Here is a 12,845-nt window from a genome sequence, read left to right as displayed (position 1 = left end):
ACTGTATTTTTTAAATGTATGTACGTACAGCTTCTGTTCCACTTAATGTATAATTATATGACCCTATCCAACTTCTGGTGGTGAATGTCGAACTTAATAGGAATGTTTAAATTATTGCTAATGTTTCTTACATGAAAATATATCCTTAATATAATTACAATCCAAGTTGTTAGTGTCTAAGACATGTACAGAAATTGGAAAAAAGTAATGATACATGTTAGGATGAAGAAGAGGTGTCGAGAATGTAGATAATTATGTTAGTCGATAATAAGTTATCTGAAATGGTAACATAGGTTTTATTAGCAGATGCCTGATAGCAGATAACGATACCCTATAGCATATAACGATGTTAGATCGTAACGAGATAGTAAATAACAAAGTTAACATAAGTTTTCGTCTTCAACACTCGCAATGAAATGTCGAGTTATTACACAAAGTGAAACTAAATGAAATGTCGAGTTATTAAACACAATGAAATGTTCGGTAATAAACTATCAGATTAACAACGTCATTACGAGTAAAAAGCTTCCGTAATTAGTACCCAACCACGAGAATTAATGATGAAACAAGCTTCTTCACTTGACTCTCGATGGAGGAAACGTCAAAATCCGCACATTCAGACACCCCGCCAACTGCATGGGCGTGGATAAGGAATATAGAGAAAATCCCCGAATCATCTTGCGAGGTAACCTAGGAATGACATGAGGACACTCTATACTAAATAAATTAGGCAGTAAATTTCGCATCAACGGATTAAATGCGGTCTGTTTGAAAAGATATGGCAAAATGACTGCGAGCGGTTTAAGTTATTCTTGAATAACAACATCTTTGCGAAGTATAGAGTAAGTAATTATTTAACGGGTAAGTAAAGGTTTATTGTTGCCATTTATTTAATAGCGCAGAAAGAACTGTAATGCTTAATGCTTTCAGCTTCTTCACTGAGTTCTGGAATCGTGAAGAAGTCGATTTGTTGGAAAAATCCAAAAGCCCATCGAGAGAAGACTGCGGTGGTTCATCATTTTCATTATCACCAAGTGCGTTGAGGTTACCACACAACGTTTTCATCTTCTGATATACATTGACCCGCTCGCCGCCAGATTCTTCTCGCAGTCGGCAAAGAAGAGAGAAAGAGGTGAAGAAAGTTTTTTGGAAAATATGAAATAGGCGAAGGAAACAACACAAAATATCCAACACAAATTTTTTTTCTTTTTGTCTGACACATAGTGATATAGGAGCTACATTAAGTTTACTACTGCACATAGGGATACATGCGTCTTATTTTGGACAACAGTAACACCGAAACAGTTGAAAATATGGGGATCTACATATGGATTTTTCTGAGCATACCTATTGCAATTTCCAATTTATTTACAGTCTTTAGAAGAACTAGTTTTGTATTGGTGTTTTGGTTTTATTAAATTAGTATGATTTTATATAGTTATTGTAATATAGTTAGCATTTTATTATAAGTAAAACTATGCAGACAATTAATCTCTTGGAAGAGTATTTATAACGATATATAAGACAAAAACACTAATAATAAGAGAGTGGTTCTGTAATATAGAATAAGTATATAAGCTATATAATTTGATTATTGAACCCAAACATATATTCGTTTGTTATCCATAAGCTGAAATTTGCAATATATATACACCTATACAAATTTATCTACATATAATTTGATGTATATTTTCCTTTCCATGTCTTCAAATTTTTTATGCCTTCCATGTTTTCCTCTATGTGATTCCTTTTCTCACAGTTTTGGGTAGTGTATACTTTATTAATAATGATTTCTGGTTGGTTGTGACAGAGGATGAGAAAAGAAAAAATCACAACTTAATCATGGTTACGTGTTAAATCTATGAGTAGTGGTGGACTGGTCGTCCCTATTTAGGGCTTTTCAAGTTCTGTGTATTGTGTGCTTAACTAGACTTCGTTTTCGTTAACATTTTTCCGTGTATGGTGTGCAAATTGCAAAAGATCACTTTAAGTAATTAAGTTCCATTTCAATTTGATGTCATTAACCTTTTTAATGAACGAAACAAAGATTCTTTAAAATCGTTTAACAAATTAGGAAAAAAAAGATTCCTTAGAACAAACAGGTATTGGAAAAAAAAAACAATAGACTTAAGCATTCGATTATTAGTTTTAAAAAGTGGTAATACTTCATAGTAGAGGAAAGGTGGTCATGACCATTGAGAAATATGTAGACCAGACCATGTGATATAAATTTGAAGATGCTAATTCGGTCATATTCAACATATTAACAATGAAATTAAAGGATGTTTTGGGTATGTATAGGTTGGACTTGGAGTCTTGGACAGGGCATAGATTTGACGTATAACGAAAAGAAGGACAAGAAAATGTGAGATAGTGATTAATCATAGCAATTCTGATACCATATAGATATTTAGAAATTCTCTCCAGGTAGCTCAATTGAATAAGCAAAGCTATATTTCCTTTCTAGTACGATGACTTGACATGGGTGTGGGACTCCTTCACGTTCACGTCACATGTATCAGACGCTTTTTTGTTAAAACACGTAATTTAAATTAATAGGACAACGTTATTTAGAAGCTCTTACATAGATTTTATATATAGGGATGAGAGTTTACAAATAAAAGAATGTAGTGTTTCATGATTTAGAGTTCAATGAAATAATGCTGATTTTAATTTATCTCATATAACCTGGCTCTGATACCATGTTAAAGTCGTATGGGTTTCTAACCTAAAACCAATTGACAATAGGTAGAGTAGCTTATATCTCTTATATATTAGTCAAGGTTTCTCTCACAATGTGGGACATTACATGTTTCCTCATGATTATGGGCCTCCCATCGCATGCGCCATTAATCCCTACCTAATCTCTAATATAAGCATGTCATTGATGCCTGAATCAGAATTATCTGAGCAACTATTATTATGTTATTTTCTAATAAGAAAACTGACTTTATACGTCACATAGTACATAGCACAATTTAAAGGTGACAAAAAAGAAACAAGAAAAGTATAAAACCTTATCTTCAAACACTATGAAACACATGAAATAAAACCACAACCTCTTGATTTTTGTTTCTCCCGAAAATATGTGTTGTTATTGTCTTATCGTGTCATTTATTTTTCAAACGCACAAAGATGAAAGAAATTAACATTCAAAATTCCATCCATGTGTGATGTTATTTGTTAAGAGCTCACATCTAAAAATATAAAAAAAAAACTTAGAAATAAGATCGTCAAGAAAATATGTCAATCCTTTCTAATTTAGATTGAATTAGAAGTCAATGAAACCTAAAATCGCCTTTTTTCTTTTCCTTTCTTATATCATATTAAGCTTGAACAGAAAAAAAAAAAAAAAAACTCCTATACTCACATCTATAATAAGTTAGTTATAAACGAGGATATACATAAAGTTATATATCTCCCACTTAAGGTATTTAAATAAGTGAAAATTACTCTCTTCCATAGAAAAAAACTAAATGTATTTCTCTCGTTAATAAAGTTATATTTCTGAAGAATGAAGAGGACTAGTATACAATACAAATGCTTTTTTTTTTTTGTTAAAGTGTACAAATGCAATTATGCAACAACGTGTTAAACATGTAAAAACTCAAATGGATGCGTAGCAAAACAAAAAAACAATCATCTCCGTTTTTTTTTGGTCAACCAAATTATTTTCGTTCCAACTATAAAAAAGCACTTATCAAAACAAATGTTTCCTTAAGAAAATCTCAAATAGATATAACAAGTATTCTGGAAGAAAGAAAAGAGAGAGAAAATGTCGTCCAGTAAAATCCAGGTACGAGGGCAGCCACTTCTTAGGGTTCCGGCAAGAAACCACCGTATGACACACTTGGTTGTTTGCGGCGTTTCCACAAAACGCCACCACCGTGAAATCAATGCACTCAGCAGTAATAGTGGTCCATCGTTGGATTCGGTCCCAACAAGAACCGACAAGAGGCAGTTTCTTCGTGGTGACGGTAACGGTAAATTCGGGAGGTTCGGTGGGAAGTTTGTACCGGAGACATTGATGTCTCGCCTGATAGAACTTGAAGACGAATTTAACTTTGTTAGGTGCGATCACGAATTTCAGGTTCGTTTTTCTCATATATTGAGCTTATTGCAAAAAAAAACATAAACACAAAACCAAAAGGGCAAGTTCAAACAAAATGGTTACTTAAATATCCAATGGATATATATTTTATTTTAGATTCTTTGCAAAAAAATCATCTAACTCATTTATTTTTGCAACTTTACACATCACCTTTAATAAATGCAAGTTAATCTTATCACGTCTAAAAGAATCTAAAATATGATCCTTATACGTATATTATAAACGTTTTTACGGTCATATACATTAGAATTTTAAAATTTTGAAGGTAGAGTTGAACTCTTTGTCGAAGTGGCTTCGATTTAACATTATATGTCAATATTTTACAAAATTGATGGTAACAAAAATGGTGAAAAAGGGTTATACTGCGTATTATATTAGATTCCGTAGGGTTAATCTAACATGTATTAGATGTCGAGGATAAAGTCGCAAAAAGAGATGAGTTATAAGTTTTTTGCAGAAAACATTTTTTTTTGTTTTGGAAATAAAACATAATTGCTTTATTTTTAATTATAACTAGGAGGAGCTTACCACAGCGTTAAGAGACTACGTAGGAAGAGAAACGCCTCTCTACTTCGCCGAACGTCTAACCGAACACTACAAGAACATAGTTCCAACCATCGAAGGTGGACCAGAGATATACTTGAAACGGGAAGATCTTAGCCACTGTGGGTCTCACAAAATCAATAATGCTCTCGCTCAGGCCATGATTTCCCGGCGGCTTGGTTGCAGCCGTGTGGTGGCGGCCACTGGAGCCGGACAACATGGAGTCGCCACAGCGGCTGCATGTGCAAAGCTCTCCTTGGAGTGTACTGTTTTCATGGGAGCTGCTGATATAGAGAAACAATCCTTTAATGTACTTTCCATGAAACTCCTTGGTGCTCAGGTAACTTGCTATTTCAACTCATAACCAAATATAACCAGGTCTCGTTTTGCAGCATATATAAATTTTGTTAATTTATATATAAAAAAAAAAACCCAACAGTTTTAGTATATACTAGATTTTAACCCGCGGTATACCACGGGTCTATATTTTATTTTAGTGTTGACAGTAATTACTTTCGTAATATATAATTCACAGTCTTATAATTATTTGTTATTTTTTATATTTTGTATATTTAGATATATTATTTAGTATGTTTATAGAATTGAAATTTGATTATTTTTTTGTATCTAGATATTAACCCGCGGTATACCGCGGGCTTATATTTTCATTAATTAAAAAATAATTGAATATTTTGTAGGATGATTTAATAAATTTATGTTATTGTTTGATTTAAATGTATAATTCACCACGAGACGAAATTTTATAACTCAAATTTTAAAGTTTTAAGTTGTATTTGTTTATTTTGTTAAATGTTTAATATTGTATAATTGTATTTTGATTGTTGTTTCTCGGATTTCACCCGTAGTACACCATCCCATATTAATATCGAATCAAACCCGTCAATTCTAGGATTTCACCCGTGGTAGTATTTAATTGTATAATAATAACTTGATTGTCATTCTAGGATTTCACTCCTAGTTCTATCGCAAATTATTATCAACCCAAACCAGTCAATTCTAAAATTTCACCCGTAGTACACCATCCCATATTAATATCGAATCAAACCCGTCAATTCTACGATTTCACCCGTGGTAGTATTTAATTGTATAATTATATTTTAATTATCATTCTAGGATTTCACTCCTAATTCTATCGCAAATTATTATCAACCTAAACCAGTCAATTCTAAATTATCACCCGTAGTACACCATCCCATATTAATATCGATTCAAACCCGTCAATTCTAGGATTTCACCCGTGGTAGTACTGCGAGAGAAATCTTATGAAAGAATCGAAATGTGTTTTAAAAAAATTAAAGTTTTAAGTTTTTTTTTTTAATATTGTTAATTTTGTTTAGTGTTTAAGATTATATAATTATATTATAATTGTTAATTATAGGGTTTTTTCCGTAGCATACCATCCTATGTTATAATCCACTCAAACCCGTCACACCATATAACCCCGTCCCGTGAAACTAAACACAAATTTGTCATTTTATTATAAATTTCAAATATGTATAAAATTATAAACTTCAAAAAAGATTAATATTGACCCAAACTTCATCATTGAATTTTGAGTGTTATATCTAAGATTTCTCTCGCAGTATATCGTCTCATATTAATATCTTTTATATTTTGAGTGTTATATATAAAATTTGAAACTTAAAAAAAATACAATATCGACCTTGATTATATTTAAGATTTTTCATGTAATCTATCGTCTCATATTAATATATTTTATATATATTTATAATGTTTAAATTTCTTTAAAATTCAATTTATAATTTTTAAAACTTTATAAGTTTTAAAATTATAAATATTCAAAGCATTTTTTAAAGATAAACTTTATAAAAAGTTTTTAAAATTATAATATTTAACTTTTGATAAAGTTATAATAATATTTATAATTTCTTGAAACATTTTAAAGTTTCAATTCTTTAAAATAAAAAAACCCGAGTAAATCGGATAAGTATTTTAATTTTGGACGCCTGATAAATCAAGTTTCCTGCTCATTCGTAATCAGAATCATTTTGGTCCTTTTATAATATGGGTCTGAACCATTGTCCAATTTTTCTAAGCGATGTGGGACATTGTACACATATTATTTTTTCATAGGTTGAATAATATATGTCCGTTTTAAAAAATTTGAATTACATCATATGCAGAAAAAAATATAATATTTTATTAACTATATATATTTTATATAAATTTAAAATAAATAAAGTGAAAGAAGAATTATATATTTATGTTTAAATTAGGTAGAAATATTTTAGGAAATTAGTTAAGGTAAATAACAAATATGGTTAGTTTAGAGATATTATTTATATTAAATTTGGTAATTAAATCATTAATTTTCGTTTTTAATTATTAGTTTTTAGGTAACTTTTCCAAAAATTAATGTTATCCAAGATCAGAACAGAATTAAACATGTTATCCAAGATCCGAACAGAGTTAAACCGGGTAAAACCCACCCATTTGAATTAATTGTTGAATTATGGCTCAAATCTTCAACATTATCTTCAAAAAACGTCTACAAAAATGTATATATAGATACACAGTACTTTGTTATATGTTTAACATATTTTGTCATTTTGTGTAAATATTTGCTCAGTTTTAAAGTTATGGATGTCGAAAATATGGGACCACTCCCTTTTTAAATTATACTTGATTATATTATAATTTTTTTTTATTTATTATAATGTTAAATTAGATTCAAGTGAAAATAACTTTTGGGTACATCAAATTCAACTTTTCCGAATTGTTTTGAAATTAGATTATACAAGAGCTTTTAAGGGCCTTTAGATGCAAACCATGTTTGAATGCTTGGTTCGTATCTTCTGTCTCTCACCTTCTGAATGATCGAGAGTTTGTTTCTGATCTATTTATCTGTCCAAATTTTTCAGTAGACCAAGTAACATGAGATAAAATGTTTGAGCAACATAGTTACCGGAATATTAGTAAAGGAAGTACAAATCTAGCATAAGAAATAATGTAAATTAAAAAGTTTATGTAAATTTCACCAAAATTATCAACACAAAATTTTGTTTTATTTTTAAAAAGATGAGTTTTATATCTAAAACAGATTATGTATACAGAACTTTAAATTCGCTTTTACATATTGATCTTAAAAGGTTATATCAGTGGAAGGAACATTCAAAGATGCAAGTTCAGAAGCTATACGAAACTGGGTCGAAAACCTATATACCACATACTACTTATCGGGTACGGTCGTAGGACCGCATCCGTGTCCGATAATAGTACGTGAGTTTCAATCTGTGATCGGGAAAGAGACAAGAAGGCAAGCCAAGCAACTATGGGGTGGTAAGCCTGATGTGTTGGTGGCCTGTGTGGGAAGTGGCTCAAACGCATTGGGTTTGTTCCATGAGTTTGTTGGGGATGAGGATGTGCGGTTAGTCGGTGTCGAGGCTGCGGGGCTTGGTCTGGATTCGGGGAAACATTCAGCTACTTTGGCCTTTGGAGATGTTGGTGTATACCATGGTTCCATGAGCTATTTATTGCAAGATGATCAAGGACAGATACTTAAACCACACTCCGTAGGTGTTGGGTAAGTGTGACATTTATATAATCTCAAAATTAATTTGGTAGGAATTTCGATTGCGAAAACCAAACTAATCTTAGAAAAATCATTTAAAAATAAAATAGTCTAAGTATATATCATCATTATATATTTTCATTCCAATTTATTTAAAATAAATGAACAAACCGTTACATAGATAGAATTCTATCTTTATCACATAAAGTATTCGGAATTTTTTTATCGAACCAAAAAAAAAAAGATATCACGTTTATCACATGCAATGCAAGTCCACGTCTCGTGATTAGCTATGAACCGGTCTAATTGACCCGGATTTTTTTCTTGCCGAATAAAAATTCCAATTTGGGAAATAATATGCGCTTGGGTAAAATTAATTTTGAAGACGAAGTAAAACTAAGAGAAGTCATTATATTGACGTAATAAGTCTCACAACTGCTTGATTACATGGTCGTAGGTTAGAGTATCCCGGAGTTGGACCGGAGATTAGTTTCATGAAAGAAACTGGCAGAGCGGAGTTCTATACAGCAACAGACGAAGAAGCAATTCAAGGTACGTACCTCATAGTTAGGCATGAGCAAAATTTAATCATAACCGGACCGTTTTTAAACAGTAATTGGACTGTAACCGTAACCATTAACCGTAAAATAGATTAATTAAAAAATATATTAATCGTAACCGTCAATTAACCGTAACCGTATCAAAACTGTAGTAACCGTACAGTCAACCGTGTGTTAACTGTATAGTTAAAACCTTAAAACTACAATTTTATTTATTTGTAATGCAAAAAAAAATGTCGAATGTTCGGATAAAGATTTTTTAAAAAGAGTAATATCGTATAGGAAAAAATATACAACATATTTTTTATCTTATTAAAAAGTCAGAAAATACGTAAGATTTTGCATCTGGTATCATGTATATTGTAATCATCAATAATCAAAAGGGTATTTAACTGTAACTATTGTTACTGTAACCATATTCAATTGTAACCTTATCTAATCATAACCATCTTAACTCTATATATAATGGTTAGATTACGGCAGAGTTGACCCTGAGCACAGCCAATTGAAACAATTGATGTGAGTCCCATAAATTTTGTTGCAAAATTTGGCCTCCAAAAATATTATTTTTGCAAAAATAGGCCCCATTATTTTAAAATCTTAAAATTTTAGCATCAATATTAAATATTTATATATAAAACTTCAAAAAAAAAAAATGCTATGAACCATTTATTTTCAGGCCGGCCCTGAGTTACGGTTAATATTTTTTATAACCATAACCAGTAGTTAATAAACTGTAACCTTAATAATCATAATCGTAATCATGTCTATCTATAGTTATTTACTACTAATATTTTCTTTATAATATTTACAAGAATTTTTTTTTCATTTTTTTTTAATATATTTACATAAAACATTAAGCTTAATTATATGTTGTCGACTGCAGCGTGCATGCGATTAAGCAGATTGGAGGGAATAATACCGGCATTAGAAGCGTCTCACGCGCTCGCGTTCCTCGACAAACTCGTGCCTACTCTTCGTGATGGAGCCAAGGTGGTAGTGAACTGCAGTGGCCGTGGTGACAAAGATTTAGATACTCTCATCCAACGAGGCATGCCTTCTTCTTTTTGTTGACTCACCAAGATGCCACATTACACTTAACTCTTTTAGAAAACGTATGGTCCAATCACAACCATCATTATAGATGAAATACTAATATATCAATCATTATTTAATTTTTCGATTTACTAATCACCCTAAATTTCCCATCCCCCTAATAATTTCTTATCATTAGGATGTAATATAATGAATAAGATCCGTAACTACAATTTATTCAACGAAAAACGGAAAAAAAAATGAAACGTAACTTTTTATCGGAAAATAAATTTCATATCTCCAATTAAATTAAAATTATTAATATTACTGACTTACTGTTGAGATAAATTTGACTGAACATAATGAATTAGTGGCACATATATAATTGATCTACTCGCATGTTCTTACACAACCCCATCAAGTTATAAGCACGACTTTTTACATAATTAGTTGTTTTGATTTATTGTAATTCTCTTAAATCCAAGAAATGTTCTTAGATTTCAGTCAAACAATAACAACATGTATTTTAAATATAAGGAAGGAAAATTATCTAATGTATTGTCATATCAAAAAGGGTCAAATTATCAAAAAAGAAAACATTGAACAGTTTGACATATTACTAATAAATTAAATCATTTTATTATGGTATGAAGAATTTAATTTTGAAGATATTTTCAGCTTATATAAATTTCACATAAATTCCAAAACTCATAGAACAAGAAAAATGGTTACATACGTCGATAAAAAATTTTTATTGGCTTGTTATTGGTTTTACTTCTTTTTGTTGTCTTATCGTATGCAAAGTTTAATACGATGGTTACAAAAGATGAGCTCCACACCATATGCACCAAACAAGATATCAATTCTTCATTTTGTTTTGAGGTTCTTATCGCAAATCCTGAAATTGCTATATTAGATTTTTTGGTCTCGCAAATTTTTTGCTCAATTATCAAACTTAAAATATTTCGGATACGCTGAACCAATTTAAATTATAAGGATCGTACATACCGGATATTGATTCTAAATATCGCTTATGCAATGAATTATTTGAAAATGCATTCGACAATCGTGGTTTTGCCCTCAGATATTTTGCTGCCAAAGACTATGACACCGTAAACACTGTTGTCAGTGCAACGATGACATATGTTTACATGTACTAATGATTTGTCAACAATTAAGCCAATACCACAATTTTTTATGACGGAAAATAATGTTATTAAAGATTTTTCTAACATTACCTTAGTGATTCTCGAATGTTTCATAAGAGAAAAAAGACTAAAATTATTTAATTCTCGCGATCTATAATAATAATAATAATAATAATAATAGTATGATTGTTGACATTATCCTTTTCTAATATATAAAAGGTAATAAAAATATAAAACATTTCTTCACTCCCTCTGTTTACAAATCTCTCATTTAAAGCTACATTCTTCTTTTATTTTTTTTCATTCAAGCTAAATTATAAGGGAGATTTGCAAAACTACCCTTTTTTTACTACCCTATTGCAACAATACCCTTTAATGTTGTCCATTTTTAAAAATACCACTTCCCTTGAATAAAATGACCAAATTACCCTCATCTGATAGGAACATGTAATTGGAAACTGAAATTTTCCCGCCAATTTTTTGGCGCCAAAATTTATTTTTTCCGCAATTTTTTTGGCGCCAAAATTTATTTTCCCGCAAATTTTTTGGCGCCAAATTTTATTTTTCCCGCCAAAAACATGATTTTAAAAATCCTTGTAAATATTTCTGGCGGGAAATAGATTTTAAAAGGGTTTTAAAAGATTTACAAGGGATTTTAAAAAATTTATACTGAATTTTGCTCAGATTGACTCATAACTTAGGATTAATAACTTAAATGACTCTTGTAATTGATGGCTGACTAGAATGACTCACATTTTAAATCTAAAGACATTTTAACCCTAATCAGTTTTATAACCAGAATTATACTAAAAATGTGACTTTGATTAAAAATAAATAAAATCATTAATAAAAGAATGGATTAAATAAAGAAATAAAGAATAAAAAAATTTACTGAAACCTAAAGCGAAAGTGTTTTCCCCGACTCTCGAAATCGAAACCCAAAAATTGCATGTCTCTTCTTCTTCTTTGATTTCAAATCGAAACCCTAACAAATCTCCGGTGGTGGCTCTTCGTAACGCCGACTTCTCTTCTCCGGTAGTGGCTCCTTTCTCCGGTGGTCGCTGCTCGACGAGGAGATATCTCTTCTCCGGTGGTGGCGTTGCTGCTTCTTCTCTCTCAAACGACGGATACTTCTTCTCCGGTGGTGACTGCGCTGTGGGTTTCGGATGCACAAACGGCAGTGAGGAGTTCGCCTCTTCTCCGGTTTCACCTGCGGCTGTGAACAGCGGTGGGCGTTCGTGTCCGATGGTTTAGGGTTCTTCCCATTCACCGCCGAAAACTGTTGGGTTCTTTTTGTATGTGGATTCGATATAGGTAAATTCGGAGTCAATCAGATGTGAATTCAGCTTTAGATTCATCCTCTTTTCAGATTAAAGATTGTGAAATCGACTCTCGACAAATGAAAATTGGTTTTGGGTTGTTGTAGATCTACATGTTCTTCTTCTCCGGCCACACAAACGGCGGCGAATTGTGTTTCTCTCAATCAGGTCTGACGGTTTCTCTCCTCTGGTGGTGGCAGTTTCTCTTCTCTACATTCGTTATAGGTAAACACATTTAGAATCCTGTTTTTGATAAATTCCCTTTTCGATTGAAGTTTACGAATAGGACTTTCGAGTAAGGAATTTTTCCTCTGTTGCAGATCTTTTTTCTAATCGCCGGCGTCACTGGTCCTAAGTCGGTTTAGGGTATCGACAATTTTAACTCAATACTTTTAGAAAAATCCTCTCATTTGCATTTCAGTTGCAATGGAAATCAAAGTGTGATTTATTTGTATTGTTGCAGATTGTTTTTCTCATTTGCATCGGTGGATTCAGAGTTAATTACACAAGTCTGTAGTAAGTGTTTGAGCCTATATCGTCTGTATTTTGTTTTAAGAAAAACTCCCGCCTTCGTAT

General features: G+C 31.4%; 1 protein-coding gene and 1 pseudogene across 3 annotated transcripts; one reads left to right on the top strand and one right to left on the bottom strand.

Annotated features, from left to right (window-relative positions):
- Positions 1-534: 534 nt before the first annotated feature.
- Positions 535-1,065, bottom strand: AT5G28240 (annotated as a pseudogene; the record flags this gene model as incomplete). The annotated part of the gene is made up of 2 exons: positions 535-690; positions 910-1,065.
- A 2,654-nt stretch (positions 1,066-3,719) lies between these two features.
- On the top strand, positions 3,720-10,031 carry AT5G28237 (Pyridoxal-5'-phosphate-dependent enzyme family protein). 2 transcript variants are annotated; one of them, NM_203115.2, is made up of 5 exons: positions 3,720-4,090; positions 4,629-4,994; positions 7,786-8,219; positions 8,665-8,759; positions 9,654-10,031. In NM_203115.2, exons 1-5 carry the CDS (start codon positions 3,776-3,778, stop codon positions 9,839-9,841), a joined length of 1,398 nt encoding a protein of 465 aa, NP_974844.1. In that variant the 5' UTR covers positions 3,720-3,775; the 3' UTR covers positions 9,842-10,031. The 2 variants fall into 2 exon arrangements, with proteins under 2 accessions (NP_974844.1, NP_001330719.1); NM_001344065.1 differs by having other exon boundaries at positions 8,665-9,286; positions 9,654-9,981.
- The last annotated feature ends 2,814 nt before the right edge of the window (positions 10,032-12,845 follow it).

This window comes from Arabidopsis thaliana, chromosome 5, assembly GCF_000001735.4.
Source record: "Arabidopsis thaliana chromosome 5, partial sequence".
Taxonomy (NCBI): Eukaryota; Viridiplantae; Streptophyta; class Magnoliopsida; order Brassicales; family Brassicaceae; genus Arabidopsis; species Arabidopsis thaliana.
The sequence above is the reverse complement of the archived record's forward strand: the minus strand, read 5'-3'. Positions and strand labels throughout refer to the sequence as shown.